This window comes from Euprymna scolopes, chromosome 43 (genome assembly GCF_053919585.1).
Source record: "Euprymna scolopes isolate OS-2025 chromosome 43, ASM5391958v1, whole genome shotgun sequence".
NCBI lineage: Eukaryota > Metazoa > Mollusca > Cephalopoda > Sepiida > Sepiolidae > Euprymna > Euprymna scolopes.
The window spans coordinates 50,132,728-50,149,521 of NC_136524.1; the positions used below are offsets into that span (position 1 = coordinate 50,132,728).

The 16,794-nt window shown below is 34.5% G+C and overlaps 1 protein-coding gene across 5 annotated transcripts in view; it reads left to right on the plus strand.

Annotated features, from left to right (window-relative positions):
- The window catches only part of LOC145268339 (E3 ubiquitin-protein ligase HERC2-like), a 500,726-nt gene that overhangs the window by 263,769 nt on the left and 220,163 nt on the right, over window positions 1-16,794 (plus strand). For 4 of the 5 annotated variants that reach the window (XM_080123842.1, XM_080123845.1, XM_080123843.1 and 1 more), the window contains one exon: window positions 5,340-5,372. The exons of the other annotated variant lie outside the window; for it this stretch is intronic. In XM_080123842.1, the coding sequence (XP_079979968.1) occupies window positions 5,340-5,372 (33 nt within the window). The remainder of the gene's footprint in view (window positions 1-5,339; window positions 5,373-16,794) is intronic. 5 annotated transcript variants of the gene reach the window in all.

The following is a 16,794-nucleotide window of genomic DNA, read 5'->3' on the forward strand; positions in this document are numbered from 1 at the left end:
TTAAGCTTAAACATGGAAAAAAGTAACCAGCTACTTTTTTCCCCATTGTACCACATTTTCAAGGTCAGAGGAAAGAGAATCAGAGAACTTGGTTGTTTATGGCGTTTGATGTGCTTTCATAAATGGTAGTGTCATCAGCATAAATGTCTACGAATCATCAAAGGATGTGATTTGGAAGATTATTGATGTAGACCAGGAAGAGAGTTGGAGTTAGGATGGACCCCTGAGTGATTCCAGCATTAATACTCTGAGTTTCTGATTTCTGCCCATCAACCACTACTCTTATGAACCTGTCAGAGAGAAATGATTTAATAATTGAGAAGACATTTCTAGCTATACCATGGCTGGAGGTCTTGTGAAGTAGACCTTTATGCCATACCCTATAAAACACCTTTGATATATCAAGAGCAATTGTCCTAGAAAGGAAGCTTCCATTGAGAGATTCGCTAATCCTATGAGATATAACCATAAGCACATCTGCTGTAGATCTAGCAGAATGGAAAACACATTGCATTGTGTCTGGTTATTTGTATTTAAATTGCCACTATGAATGTGTGTGTGTGTGTTTTTTTTTTGTGTTCGAAAAAACAAATTCGGTTATTAATTAACGTTTTAAGGTTAACATAGTATGTAGTCAATGGTTGTATTTAAGAAGGCGATTAACTTTACAGTGACATGTAGATATGTATCATATGAATAAAATCATGCAGCGTTCTTGGTTCAGTGGGAGGACTTAATTTCATATGAGTGAAACTGTTTGCTACTATCTGTGTGGGATTACGTATTTAAGCGATTTAGTCTAGTAGGATAAAAAGTAATTATTATTAAGTGGTGACAAAATGTCCATATTCTTGCATGGAAACATACTATGGTATCTACTGAAATGATGAGTGCTAAAGATTTGCATAGGAATTATTTCATTGTTTTCCTATACTGTCAGAAGTTTCAGGGCAAAAGTCAGTATTATTTTATTAGCATAGGGATAAGCATAAATAGAACTTTTTATCATAATAAAACAGGGTCTCCACTCTAATTAGGCCCCGTACTATCAACCAAGCTCCAACCTCTGTTGCATCACCACAATGTTGCATTCCTGTGCCTGTTTTACAAGTATTTAATGGAATGAGCTTTGATGAACTCCTTGCACTTGTATCCTCTTGATGTACATATCCCCGATTAACCCAACAAGCAGCAAAATCCCACCCCTTCACTGTAGAGGTCCCTAAATGCTAGGAAGCTTTCATATAATAGTTTCTTCCCTCGAACTGCTAGACTTTGGAATTTTCCTCTGCTTTCTGCTTTTCTGACATGCAGAAGTTTAAATGCGATGTATCTTTACATCAACATTCTGATCCCCAGCTGGCATCAATTGAAACGAATGGCTCTCGTCTTGGGGAGGCTTCATGTTTTGACAAGCTTCTGAGCTTGACCATTACTCCTGATCTTAAATGGAACACGTACATCAAATCTGTTGCCAAGGCCGCTGGAAAAATGGTGGGATCCTTCTATCGATCCAGTAGATATTTCACTGCTGATGCAATTCTCTATCTATATAAGAGCCAGGTACGTCCAAGGATGGAATATTGTTGCCACATCTGGGCAGGAGCTGCTAGAAAGGACTTATTCTGCCTTGATAGAGTTCAAAATAGACTTCGTAGCCTCATAGGAGATGCCTTTATTCGAGTCTGGTTAGGCCAAGGGTTTCTTGGGTTCCTCTACTTTTCATGGTAACACTAGGACACTGATCTGGTTGCTATTTTATAATAATACTAGCGAGGGGTACCCGGCGTTGCCCGGGTGTTTGGAGGTGTGTGGGCAGGTTAAAAAAAAAAAAAGTAAGTATGAGAATCGAACCCGAACTGTTGAGGCAAAGTTGTGAAAAAAAAAAAATGTGCAACGTTAACGATTGCCCCACCGCGACATCCTTACGGAAACACGTTTGAATTTATTTAATTATTTGGATTTAGCAGGTGCTCATTTTAATAAGTTAATGAGGTCAAGTTTGACTGCGGGATTTCATTTACTGCTGAACGCTCCCCCCCCCCCCCAAGATGTTATAGGAAAAAGACTAACCCACATGCGGCGAGCAACAAATATTGAATATTTATCTTCCCAAAATCGAGCAAATTAAATAGACAGGCGAGCTTCGTTGTTAAGTGTGAGATATTACGATTTATATGTGATATAAAAAGTTTTTAAAAGTTGTGAAGCGAGCGACCGCTTCTCTGAAAGAAGCCTTTTGTAGACACACAGAAAAAGCGAACACACATACATACATACATACATTTTCGCTTTTATATTTATAGACTAGCAAGGGGTACCCGGCGTTGCCCGGGTGTTTGTAGGTGTGTGTGAAAAAAAACAGGTGCCCGTGAAAAAAAAAAACGGATCTTTTACGACGCGCAGTTGGAAAATAGTAAAGTTTGAAAAAAATAAAACAGGTGCACGTTTTTGATTGACGTGACGGTGATAGGTATTCAGCAGTTAGAATTCTGTGCGGGACAGTTTTTAATGAGGTCAATAAATCGGTTTGTTTGTTTTTAAAAACCCGCTCCCCCGTCTGATATGACGAAGTCGACATTGACCAAACGTTCACTGGCTCTGGGCCTGTGATTAGAGTCGAGTTTCGCTTTTTTTTAATACCGAAAACCAAATGGTACGAGGGGTACCCGGCGTTGCCTGGGTGTTTTTTGGGGTATGTGAAAAAAACTCGAAGCGTTGACGACGCGCAGTTGGAAAATAGTAAAGTGTTTTAAAAAAAACAGGTGCGCGTTTTTGATTGACGTGACAGCGATAGGTATTCAGCAGTTATTTTGTGCGGGACGGTTTTGAATAAATGGGTTTGTTTGTTTTTAAAAACCCGCTCCCTGTTTATTAGGAGGAGCGAAATGAAAGCTACAGTCTGATATGACGAAGTCGACATTGACCAAACTGGCTCTGGGCCTGTGATTAGAGTCGAGGTTAGCTTTTTTTATACCGAAAACCGAATGTAACGCGTGCCGATGCGGGGAAATGTGGAATAATTAACGTTTGAAAGTCAATAAAATTAAATAGAGGCGAGCTCCGTGGATAATTCGTATATATTACAATTTATAGATGATATAAAAAGTTTTATAAAGTTGTGAAGCGAGCAAGCGCTTCTCTGAAAGAAGCCTTTCGTGGACATCGAGGAAAAGCGAACATACATACACACATTTTCGCTTTTATATATATAGATGTCATCACTTACGTGTAGATGTCATAGGTTTATGGAGCTTCTGCTATTACTAGTCAGCAGAGTCCATCAGGAATATGTACATGATGTGATGTATGGAAGTGGAGAGGGTGACCTATCGAAAAAAAAAAATTATCTGTTACTAAATTAGTAGTCAGTGATTTGAGTAGTAATATTAGTGTTTTTGACTGAGGGTAAGAGGCACGTTTGGTGATCAGTTATAGCTTTTAAAAGCTATATATCATTTCTTTATGAAGTATCTTGTGTGTGTGAATTTTTATGATAGAAATTGAAAGTAAAAACTGATACACTTTTAAAATAAAATTATTTTTTAATATTCTGTAAAAATATCTAAAAAGAATTATTTCTTTCATTTTAAAATTGCATCATTTTTTTTTTTCCGATTTCTATCATGAAAATTTATGCATACAAGACGCGTCATATGATTTGAATGTTTGTTCAAATACCTACAAACAATCCCAGCTCTGTCCTATATTTTTATGTACATTTTCTGTCTCAATATTTTTATTATATACGCACACAAACACACATATTCATACATATACAAATGCATGCACACACATATACAAACACGGATGATTCCTATTTTCCTCTGATTCCGATATAATTACCGATTTTGTATTAAATTCCTGATTCTGATACAATTACCAATTTTAATGCTTTTAAAATCTTGAAATACTAGCTATATAGTTGTTGCATATTTTTTTTCTTTTTCCTCACAAGTAAGTTGTTGACAGCTATATTTCATCTAGGTGTAATACTGAAGAAGCACCAAAAAGTTTTACAAAATTTTCAAAAGTTCTGCTGATTTGAATACTTTATTATTACTTTTAAAAATCAACAAAATATGGTTTCAAGATTCAATTATTTTATTTACAGTTTTATTTAAACTTTGACTTGTCTCCAAATTCTATCATTGGACTATGTTTAAATTTTATTTATATTTATTTACAGAAATCTTTATAATTCATATTAATATTTTTAGGGCTTGTTGATTAGTTAGTAGTTTTGTATATACTTATTTTGCTTACATGATAAAATTAAAATAAAAAAGAAAGAAGCAAGTCTTATCTGAAACAGTTTTGCAAAAAAAAATAAATAAATGATAATTAAAAATGTACTTTTGTTTTGCCTTATCTTGAAATTAGCTCCCTTGTATTTTTACTCCCTCTCCTTATTTTGAAGATTATATTTGTCTATATTGCCCCTTTAAATGAACACTGAATTATTTAGAATATTTTTTTCTGTCTGTAATTGCCAACATGAAGATTTCATTATTTTATTATTTTACTTCCTATAGAGAAAAAAAAACTTTAAATATAAGATATTTATTAAATCTATTTTTTTTTTCTGCGATGATATTTACATATTGGCAAATACAGTTATTCTACTATTATCCTTTTTTATATATTTTAATGTATTAAAGGTTTTCTTGCTTGTACAGATCAGTGATTATTTTTAAATCAACACATTTCATGTACCTATGTATCATATCAAAATTAGTATAAATTCCAAAGATTATGAAAAATGGTCCAGTAGAAGACACATTAGATGTATTTTTAACAAAAAAATCAGCCACAATTATGTTTTGATCCTCAATTTAAGTCAAGGGTTATCTCCCTTATTTGTCATACTGAATTGGTCGCACAACTCTTCCAGATATGATAAAACTTGATAATTCAATAAATTTTATTTTTATTTGTATTTATTTTATCTATTGGTGCACTTATTGGACTGTACTGAAATAATAAGGCTATTGTTTAGAAAGCAATTCTTAATATGGGGATAGGAGGGTGTTTTGTAATTATTATATACTTTCACCTAACAATTTAATTAAAAAAAAAAACGATATGGTAAAATTTTAATTTGACTTGAAAATGCTATTTAAAAATAGCATGATTCAATAAGTGGGCTAGCACCTATTTTTCTATTGGAATATTTTTCATTTTATACTAATTTCAGCATGACACATAAATACATAATGTTTTTACTTGAAATGCATTGGTTGAAAAGATCACCAATCTACAGAAGCAGCAAGAATTTTTTTTTTTTTTTTTTTAGAATAAGTAACTTCATTGTTTGCGTTAATGATTTGCCCTTCCAGATGAAACATATCCTAAATTCAACAACGATAGAGGTAAGAATGGTGCCTGGTTTTATATACCCTGACTGTCAATGTCATACTTCCACTAATCTTAACTGAGCTAATTTAAAAAAATAAATAAATAAAGTTTTTAAGTTCATATAAAAAAGGCATGTGCATTTTGATTTTTTTTTTTTCTCTTATTTAAAAAAAAAAAAAAATCCTGGGATATCAAAGCTAAATTTTGCTATTTTAGCCATTTTTATGCTAGCTTCTTTTTTCTTTTTCTTTCTTTTTTTTTTATATATATGGCTGAGGTTCAAATGTTTATACTTTGGTTAATGAAAAACATTCACATGAACAAATAGTTGTGGTTTTATTAAAAAAAAAATTTCTAGAAACCTTTGTAAAGAGAACTTTTTTCTTAATATTATCATAATTCGTATCTTAGAAACACATTTTAGGTTTTTGAACGTGGATTGCTGCTTATGTGGCGCTAAACCATTCTCATATATAACAAAGATGCTGCCGGCATAGGATATCTGTTTCTTCATTTTTCAACATTCTCGAGAACATAATTAGATTTTAATCTGGTAGATTATTATAGACTATGGAATATAGGTTTTATAAAGTTCCTACTTACTTGTCTCCCCACGAGGGCAGAGTTGGACACAAAGTTGGTTTTTAATGGGCACTTTGGATAAGAACAAAGATTAAAATTGACTCAGTCATCAAGGATTTTTCCTCCTCCTGACCAGGTGAAGTGTAGTATCAGAATAGATACTACACTGTGATCTTGGCCTGAAGGCCAAATATATTGTTCTAGGTTTTATAAAGTTGATTAAAACCTTTTTCTTAAAATGTTGCATAAAAATTCAAGCCAACTTCTTGACCTAAAATGTTTTTTTTCTTTATCTTTCTTGCAAGATTCAATCATATTTTACAAAAACAATTTTCCTCCACAAAACAACTAAACTGAACACCATGAACAAATATTTGAAGATATAAAAAACTTAGAGCATAAGAACTGTTATCAAAATGATTAGATTCAGCATTAAATAACCTGAAAAGGGTTGATATGCCGTAAAAAAAAAAAAAAATAAAATGAATTGTGCCTGGGCAGAAGGTAATTAAAATGCTATGATACAAAATGAATCTTAATTCCTCATAGCAGAGTTGGAATCAGACATGAATATCTTCTGCACATTCAGTAATCAAATAGATTTACATTCAAGATCAAAATCTGATTAAAAAAAATTGTTTATAGGGGATAAAAATGGTCCTATGATTAAAAAAAAATAATTTTAAATATTTATTTTAACTATTTTGAGTAAAAATCTATTTGGACTTTATACTAATTTCGACATAATACATAAATACATAATCATGTTTTCACCTGAAATGCATCGGTTTAAACGATCACCAAACTACACAAGCGCCAATATTTTTTTATTGATTTTTAATAATTGCTACAAGCATTCATATATTTATACAAATAGTTACCGATGACCCAAATGACCTTGCATTTTTTCCCCCCATCTCTCTTGACTTGAAGACTAACTCAGTCTAATAATATCTCTGAATCCTTTTTACACTTAGTTGTCCCAACAAGCATTCGGATTATAGTTACGAATGACCCAAATATAATAATGTTTCTCCATCTCTCCTGAACACCTTCCCAATCCAATAACTCCGCCATGCAAATATTTATAAAAAGAGACTTTTATAATTACAGCTGTCTCAAATAACCTATATCTTTTCTCTCGCTCCTGAACACTAACCCAGTCTAATAAGAAAAAAAAAATGTAGATGTCTATAAATGTATTAAATTAGCAAAAAAAATACACACACAAAATAGTACAAGAAACAAGTGTTTTATTTAAACTATAGGTTACAGATTGAAATGATTATTTATGGAGAAACCAAAATGCATTCTAGCAGATTTAATTTTGCAATTAAATTACTTATAAAATATCTGTAGTCCCCCTCCTGACAAATTTTCATGAAAGAACACTCGACTAGCTACAAGCATAATATATGATTTCCCTCACTCTCTGTATGTACCTAAATCTAAACAAAGATTCCATGAACAAAGCTTTTTTCCCAGAACTGCTCGCCTGTGGAACACTGTTCGGCTGGCCTGCTTCCTGGTTGAATACAACATGGTAACCTGCAAATCCAATGTAAATAAGTTCTTGTTGAGCTGTCTCCAGAAATAATCAAATTTTACCCAATTTACACCATTAAGGATTACTACACCATCACCTTACATTCATTAACTCTTATCCTCGAGTAGCCTTTGGGTCTTGATAACTGGTGACTCCTATGTAAAAAAAAAAAAAAAAAAATAGGATGTTTAAACAACTTCACCTGGCACATTTTTATTTTTGGTAAATGAAGAGGTAGAAAAACGGACATGTGAAAAAAAGTGGTAGCAATTTTATTGCTATAAAGATAAAAGGTATAACGCACACATAAAGGGGGGGAAAACCCTACTCTTACCTATCTCCATCTACCCTAACTTCTGCCAACTTTCAAGTTCTTGTATTTTTGGGTTTTTTTTTTCTTTTTCCTTTTCTTCCCTCTTCTTCACCCCCTACCATTTTTTTCTTTTTACTGTATGTATTTGGCACTTTAACACCATATTCTTAAACTTAGTCCTCCCTCCCCCTCCCCCAAGATTTTATTCCTTTAAAGCATCCAATTTTATGACCTTTGCAATCTTTGCATTGTCTTCTTGCTGCTCTGTGTCTCTTTCTTTATCTTCTGCCTTCCCTTTTCTTTTTCTTCTTTACTGTAGATTAGATTTTTTTTCTGTCTCCCCGCCCCCTATTGTACTTGTCTTGCCTTTCCTCTTTGTTTAGCTTTGCTATTAGATAAGGATACCTTTTATTTTCTACCTAAATTCTCTCTGGTAAATATTTTTGGTACTTGTTTACAAGTTACACTAGTTAAAAATGTCATTTCAAGCAAAAAAAAAAAAACAGTATTACTCAGTAATTGTCATATAGAAAAATAATAATATATCCAAAAATGAACAAAATTTAATCAAGTAGATAATTTTTTATACATAAAAGTAATTTTTACAGAAAATTGTATATTTCACTGTTTTATTCATACTGATAGTCAGAATATGCCCCCCCCCATTTTTTTTTTTTTTTTTCAAAGTTTGCATGATGTTAATGGTGGCCATAGATTCTTACCATAATATCTATGCATCTTTCTTTCTTTTTTTTTAACTAATAGCAGTTGTCTTACTCAATCAAATTTTGTATTTTTGAATAAATAATTATTTTCGAAATGACAATTGCATAAATAAGCTTTTTGCTTGGCCTTCGGGACAAGATCAAAGTGTAGTATCTGTTCTTCAGACGCTGCACTTCTATTTCTTGTTCTCTTTCGGTGGAGGAGAAATCCTTCACGACTGAGACAATTTTTATTTTTGTACCTTTTCTCCACGTTAAAAAACGACCCTGGTGTCTAACTCTGTCCCGTGGGGAGGCATAATAAATAGGGACAATTGCATAAATAATGCCGTTTTTTTTTTTTGCTTAAAATAGACATATTTTTAAAAATTCCCACAGTTTAACTGTAAACAAGCACCTATTTTTCTTATACCTTATTATGAATACTCTTTTTTTTTTTTTTTTTTTTTTTTTTTCAAAATACTTTTGCAAAATGTATTTATTGTTTTACCATAACCTGCCTGAGGTCGTACTAAATCAGAATATGTATGTTTTGTAATTGTATCTTGAATACTTTCTGAGTTTTAGAGGCAGACACACAGGTAGAAAGGCATATTCTTTTTATATAATAGATTTTTAGGCGATTGTGAAATATAGTTTAAAAGAAAAAAGGGGAGTGATAAAAGCAAACAGGCAACAAAATAACTGTTACCAAATGCAAAGGAAATTTACTTTTCTACTTACCTGTATAATTTTCACATGTTTTTAATTATTGTAAGATTTATTATCGATGCATTTGTTATCATCAACTATCCATGGTGATATGGACATGTTGAACAGATATCTGGTTAGATAAACTAGACCCTCTGGGCCTAGAGTTTATTATTATTCAGATATTATTGTTATGAATAATTTAAAAGTAACATGTCTTTCTAGAAATTTAAAATGCAGACCCCCACAATATTGTTATGAATAAATTAAAAGTAATATGTATTTCTTTTCTATAAATGTCAAGCATGTACACAGACCACACAATATTATTGTTATGAATAAATTAAAAGTAAAATTATAAGCAAAAAACAAACTATACAATGACATGCTGTATATATTTATAGATTTTTTTTTTTTTTTTTCATTCATTTAAAAATACCTAGTCAGAAAAAAAGTATCTTAAAGATTCTTTAGCTTTTTTGCTAAGATAAAAGTGTAGTATCTGTTCTCTACACCATCAACGCCATTTGACACTGGAAGTTTTCATGCAATTATCTCTGAGGGTTAGCAAGGAAAAGGTAGGCCAAAGAATTCTTAGATAAGGACTCAGTCGAAGATGACCTCAACTAATGGCACCTTGAAACCGACATATCGAACTGTACAGGCTGGAATGGTAAATTTGTCACTATAGAGAAAACAACACCACAGCTTTATTTTAAAACTTTATTTTGAAAAGATCAATTCAGGTAACTTGATTATGCAGTAGAGCTGACATTTATTCAATGTAGCCGCCTTCAACTTCAATTACCGCTTTGATATGGGTCCGGAACTAGGAGTGTGCCTTTTCCACAAGCACTGGCAGGAGCTTAGCAGATACTCGGCGGATGGTGCTGATCAGGCTGCTTTGGTGTTGTGGGAGGTCATGTTGGTGATGTTCTTGACATATGATCAAATAAAGTAGTCCAACAAGTTCAGGTCGGGGCGGGGGAAGGGGGGGGCAGTGAGAGAATGTTACAAAATTGAAGCACTCTTTCTAAAGCCAAGTCTCTTTGGACTTGTGGGTCAACGCTGCGTCCTGCTGCCACACCCAGGGTCTGCCAGCATCCATCCACCTGATTGCACCAGGGGATCAGCACACTCTTCAGCACATCCAGGTACACTTTAGTGTTGACTTTCAAGCCGACTTCGAAGTTGTGAAGCAGCATGAAGTGGCCCTCACTTGAAACTATACCAAAACCATAACCATGGTCAGAAACTGTGCCCTCAATCATTGAACCATCTGGATTTGCATTTTGTGGGTGCTGGCATGGTCCTGTTGTCATAACTTGGATCGTTAGAGAGCATGAGTTGTACAGTGGCACATCTCTGATCTCATTCTTTGAACATTGTGTCACTTTCAGACATGATAGAAGGCTCCTATCGCTCTTGGGATTTGTACACAAACTGACCAACTAGTAGATGGTCTGCAAAAAAAACAAAAAAAAACAGTTTTCATCAAATGGAAATGGAATCATCTCATCTTTTCTACGGTGACAATTTTATCGTTCTACCCTGTATATAATAATCATTATGATGATTTAAGAGAAATTGCACTTACATAAATGCTGCAAGGTACAAAATTAGAAAAATCTAATACACAAAGGAATGTTGTCTTTTCTGTCTGTTCGGCTAAACCCCAGAAACTACCAAAGCTACACTTATAAAACTTATATATTCTGATTTGATATGACCTTAAAATAAAATATAGTAATATTTAATAATTTGGAGTCGCCAGGAACAAAATTAGTGACTGGAGTCAGAAAAAAAAAGGTTTTTCATTCAATAAATTGTAAAGAAACAACAAAAAAAAACCTTTATAAATAGTTTTTAGGGTTATTTTCCTTTGAGCTAATTAAAACTGAAAATTTTTAAAGTTAAAAATATAAATCATGGTACTTATTCAATTTATGACTCAATCTCTGACAACTTGGCATCAGCATCTTCCAGCAGGTCTCGTAAGCAGGCAGAAGATAATGAAGCAATTATCCAATCAGCTGTCAATTTCAATGAAATTGTGAAATTTATTAAAGCAAATAAAATTCTTTTTAAAACCAAAAATAACTTCCAATACGCTATATCAATGTGAAATCCCCCCCTATTTTTGTATATATAAAGAATGTCTTTCTTCATAGAAAGCTATTTTTAATATGGAGAAGGAAGGAACATTGTATTTTAAATTGTGTTAGAAATTTAAAAAAAAAAAAAAAAAAAAAAAAAGAGGAAAAAATATAATATAAAAAGGAAAAAAGTTTATCAGCAGAAGATTGAAGTGGAAATTGTTCACAAACGCACACAAAGAGAAGCTGACCTGGGATTGTTGATCAAAGTGTGGCAATGTACAAAAAGAACAAAAGGTCTGGATATATATTTAGTTATTTTACGTGCAGTTTTAGGAGTGGCAATATGTTTTACAACAGTTTGTGACTGTTGGGGATGGTCTGCAATTTCTTTTGGGTTTGTGACAGTTAAAGACAGTGTGCTGTTTGGGATAATTGGTGCCTCTGGAAACCCACCAAGAGAGGGATCAGAATGATTGGAGTTGCATACGAGCAAGAGTAGATCAGGTCAATAAGAAAATCGCTGGGGACTGATGCGACTAGACAGCTACCGGTAGACAATATTTGGGATTTCTCCTATGCTACGTAACAGTATCAAACACACACCCGTGGCTTAACTCATCTTGTATTGTTTTATCTTAGTGCGATCACAAAAACAACCATCAGATCATAGTCGTACCTGTCAGGGTTCCATATATGGGTTAGATAGAATCTGTGTGTGGTATGAAACTTGATTTTGGTTGATTTAAGGAATGTTCACTCACAGTTTATTATATAAAGGGTAATTGTCTCGATGTATGTCCGGTTAAAATTAAAAACTACAAAACAAAGTTAGCATATTCTTGACCAGTATTGCCCTGGATGAATAACATAAAAAAATATTTAGGAAAAATTATTAATTTGAAAACCCTAAATTAGTATGGATTTCATTGGAGGGGGGGGGGTCCAGCCATTTCTTGTACTAACTAAATGGAAGTAATCCCTTATGCCGACTCATTCTTTGAGAAATCTATGTAAAAGAAAGTTGTCTGTGTATTTATATGTCCAGAAAGAGGAATAGGCTGAGAAAGAGGGGTAAGGCAAGAGAAGGGAAAAATGGGATAGAGGGGGGAGGGAGAGAAAGATAGAGAGATGGATAGTGAAGAGTAAAGCAATAGAAGTTTATTGCCCATTCAATGCTGGGTAACCCTGCTAGTACTGCATAAAAAAAACAAAGTTATAGAGAATTGACAGAAAAAAAATAGAATTGTTCCCCCAATTTATGAACACTCCAAACTTTGCACAAATTGGCTATTTGTGTTTCTGAATTTTTGAGATGAGGATTTGATATTCATATTATTCGGATTCTTCAGACTACTGTTCTCATTTTCAGTGTCATTTTCACAATGTTTCGGTCGACGTAACCTCCAATATTTTTCAGGTGGACTCTGGAATCTGCATAGAATTCCAAAAAGAACCCTCTATTTAATTGATGGGGCTAGCATGCTATCATTCCGTTAGTCATGACTGGGTAGAAGTTCTAAGTAATTTGCAATTATACTGACACTCGGACTGAAAATTAAACCTTCAACCTCTAGAAGAGTGTAAGTTTACAACTGGATTTTACCAAGTGCTTGCAGGATGAGAACAGTGTTTTGAAGAATCCAAATAATATGAAATTGACCCTCGAACACATTTTTTGAACACGTTTTTGTTTTGATCCTCGGAAAATGTATTGATGCATGATCACAAAACACATAGGCTTTTGCAATGCATGTATGAATACACAGACTCGCTAGAGCATCACTTGTACTCGGATTTGTTGGTGCTTGTACTGTATAAGAATACAGAAAAAAAAAAAAAAAAAAACTTTCATATACTTGCGCGTATACTTAGTAACAACTGTAAGTGATAAGAAGAAAAAAAAAAAGAAAAAAAAAATTTCTTTTTCTGAATTTTTGAGATGAGGATTGATAATTTTGGAGGTTACATCTGCCGAAACGTGGTAAAAGTAACATTCAAGGTGAGAACTGTAGTCTGAGTAATTCAAATAATGCAAGAAATATTCTAAACTTTTCAATGTTATTTTAAAAAGAAATGTTAATATTCTACCTCAACCATGAAAAATAAAGTATTAAAAGTAAACAAATTTCATGCCTTTATTGAAAACTAGCAGGGAGACCTGACGTTGCCCAGGATTTAATGAGGATCAACAAATGATCCACACTGCCAATGCTTTTATAATCATCAAAATTGGTGAAATTGCCCATTTTTCAGTCTAATTGATTGATTGCCTGCTCTAGTCAGGGACCCGCCGATGGTACAGTAAGGGGAAGCTTTACATGCTTCCCTGCAGTGACTTGGTCCACAATACATTGTAGTCTACATTGCACTGTAGAGAACTTACTGTTAATTTTATAAAAAAATTTTTTATATATAATAGCTTGAATTAAAGCTTAAAATGAAAAATCAAGCATAATGCTTCAATTGTGCTCTTAACAGAAACATTCACTTCAAATGCACCCTTGTCTTATCGAAGAAGCTGGTCATTTTGCTTGTGCAATGATAAAATCTTCAAATGCACTTGTGATGTTAGGCTGTATAAGAGTGACCTTATCAAAACTTGATCAAAATAGGACTGTTCCTCCTTTTAATCGGATTTTTTTGATTATCAATTTTTGATACTTATCAGAGGCATTCCGATACAAAACCTAAGAACACTCCCATACATATATAGTAAATTTGTGTGAAATTTCACAAAAATCTGTTTAATCATTTTGGGGTTCATAGGGAATGAACTCACACAGACAAAGTGCCTTTTATACATACGTAGAGATTTTGGTTTTCTTCGGCACAGATAAAAATCTCCTGAGTTAAATCTCTCTGATATACTTATGCATCATGCAAAAATAAGTACTTTCACAAGCAATTAGGAAAATATAAAGTACTGGGGCTGCTGTATTGTCATTTGGTGAATGGATTCTGAACCATGCATTAGTTTCTGGTAGGGCCTCTCGATGCCATACTAGTGGGTAATTGTTACAGCTTTACCTTATCATGTGCTACAAAAAAAAAAAAAAAAATTTCCTCTTTCTCTCTCTCTTACTTTCCCTCTCTGTCCTACTCTAACCAAGTCTGTCGACCTGTTCCACAAACCCCAAAAACTCAACATGAAATATCTCAAAAAAAAAAAAAGAAACCCAAATAAACCTAGAACCCCATTCTCCAATATAGACCCCTACTGCCATGTCTTCTTCTCCAACATCGGGGGTCTACGTTCCAACCTTCCAGAGGTTGAAACCCAATTACAGGAGACAAAACCGGACTTACTTTTTCTAAGCGAAACTGGCATAGGGCCAACCACTTCCCTAGATGAGTTCATAATAACAGGATACTCTAACTTAACATCTAAATCTGACCCCCAAGATCGCCATGGACATGGAATATGTGCCTACATTAAAGATGGCTTCCCGTGTGGTAGAGATATCTCCAGAGAAGACCCTAATTTACCTTATATGTGCTTCTGGGTTGCACTTGCTTACACCACCGCATTCATGTTTGCTCTCTTACCACCATAACAGCGTGGTTACTGTCCTTAAGAGTATATCTGAGAAAATTGACCTCATCCTGTCTGCTCATCCTTCGGCTACCATTCACATTTGCGGTGACTTCAATGTCCATAATGTGGAATGGCTGACCCACTCAAATAAGACAGATGATGAGGGGAGGTTCTGTCATGATTTTGCCATTGCCTATGACCTCACTCAGATTGCTCATGAACCCACCCATGTGCCTGATACTACTGGTCAGTATGCAGGCCTTCTAGACCTTTTTCTCACAACTTCCCCTGAGCTATGTTCATGTTCCATTCTATCTCCCCTGGGATCTTCCGATCACACAGTTGTATCAGTTAAGATAAAAATGAAATACAAATAAGTCTTCAGATGTACCTCTCCACCATACTTTATATCGATACTCTATGGCTGACTGGGATAGCTTCCGTACATTCATATCTGATCTACCTCTGCATTCCATGTTTAAAAAGGATGTATCCTCTATAGTATCAGAATGGTTAATTGTAGGCATAGACCGATTCATACCATTCAAAAAATTCCAACAAAAACCTAATAGCCAGCCATAATGTGCCGCTGCCATTGCGCACAGAAATCACTTTTTCCATAGCTACCAACATAATAGATGTACTGAGACTAAAGCTGCCTTCAAGACTGCCAGCAACCACTGTAAAAGAGTAATAAAAAATGCAAGAGAGCTATATGCTCAGTCCATCAAATCCAAAGTAGCTGAGCTGCAGCTTGGTTCCCACCAGTTTTGGCAAATAGCAAACAGGATCCTGAACAGATGCATGCGTTCCATCCCAACCATCGTCAATGGACCTGAGGTCATCTCCTCAGCATCAGACAAGGCCAAACTATTCGCCAAGAACTTTGCAGCTAACTCTACCCTCTGCGATGAAGTGCATCAACTCCCCGTATTTCCTCCTACAACAGACAACACACTATCCAACATACAAATATCTGTGCACGAGGTCGCCAAACTAATCAAGAACCTTGATTCCAGTAAAGCAGCTCCCCTGGCGGCATTCCAATTATAGTGTTGAAAAAGCTTCGACCAGAATTTGCCCCCATACTTACAAAACTGTTTAAGCGTTGCTTTAAGGAGAAGTGCTTTCCAACACCCTGGAAAACTCGTCAGTATGCCCTGTATTTAAAAACTCAGGTGATAAGTCATCCCCCTCTCAGTACAGACCAAGAAGAAGTCTCTTGTGTGTCAGGAATATGTTACTGGAATCCATATTAAATAAAGAAGTAGTCAACCACCTCAGCAGAAATAACCTCCTTAGTGACATGCAATATGGTTTTCATTCTGCTAGATCTACAGCTGATGTGCTAACAGTTATATCCCATAGGATTAGTGAATCTCTCAACAAAGGCTTCCTTTCTAGGGCAATTGCTCTTGACATATTGAAGGCCTTTGATAAGGTTTGGCATAAGGGCCTACTTCACAAGATTTCCAGCTACGGTATAACTGGAAATGTTTTCTCAATAATTAAATCATTTCTCTCTGATAGGTTCATAAGAGTAGTGGTTGATGGGCAGCAATCAGAGGCCCATAGTATTAATGCTGGAGTCCCCCAGGGGTCCATCCTGAGCCCAACTCTCTTCCTGATCTACATCAATGATCTCCCAAAACACATACTTAATTCATTCGTTGACATCTATGCTGATGACACGACCATCTACAGCAACACATCAAAGGTCGTAAATGACAAAGTTCTCTTTGATTCCCTCCTCTGATCTTCAGCGTGGGGAAGAGATGGCTGGTTACTTTTAATGCATCTTAAACCAAGCTCCTAACTTTACATCATCAACGCTTTGTTCCTCATCTAGCATCAATTGAAATGGATGGCTCTCGTCTTGGGGAGGCCTCATGTTTTGACAAGCTTCTGGGTTTGACCTTTACTCCTGATGGAACATGTATATAAAC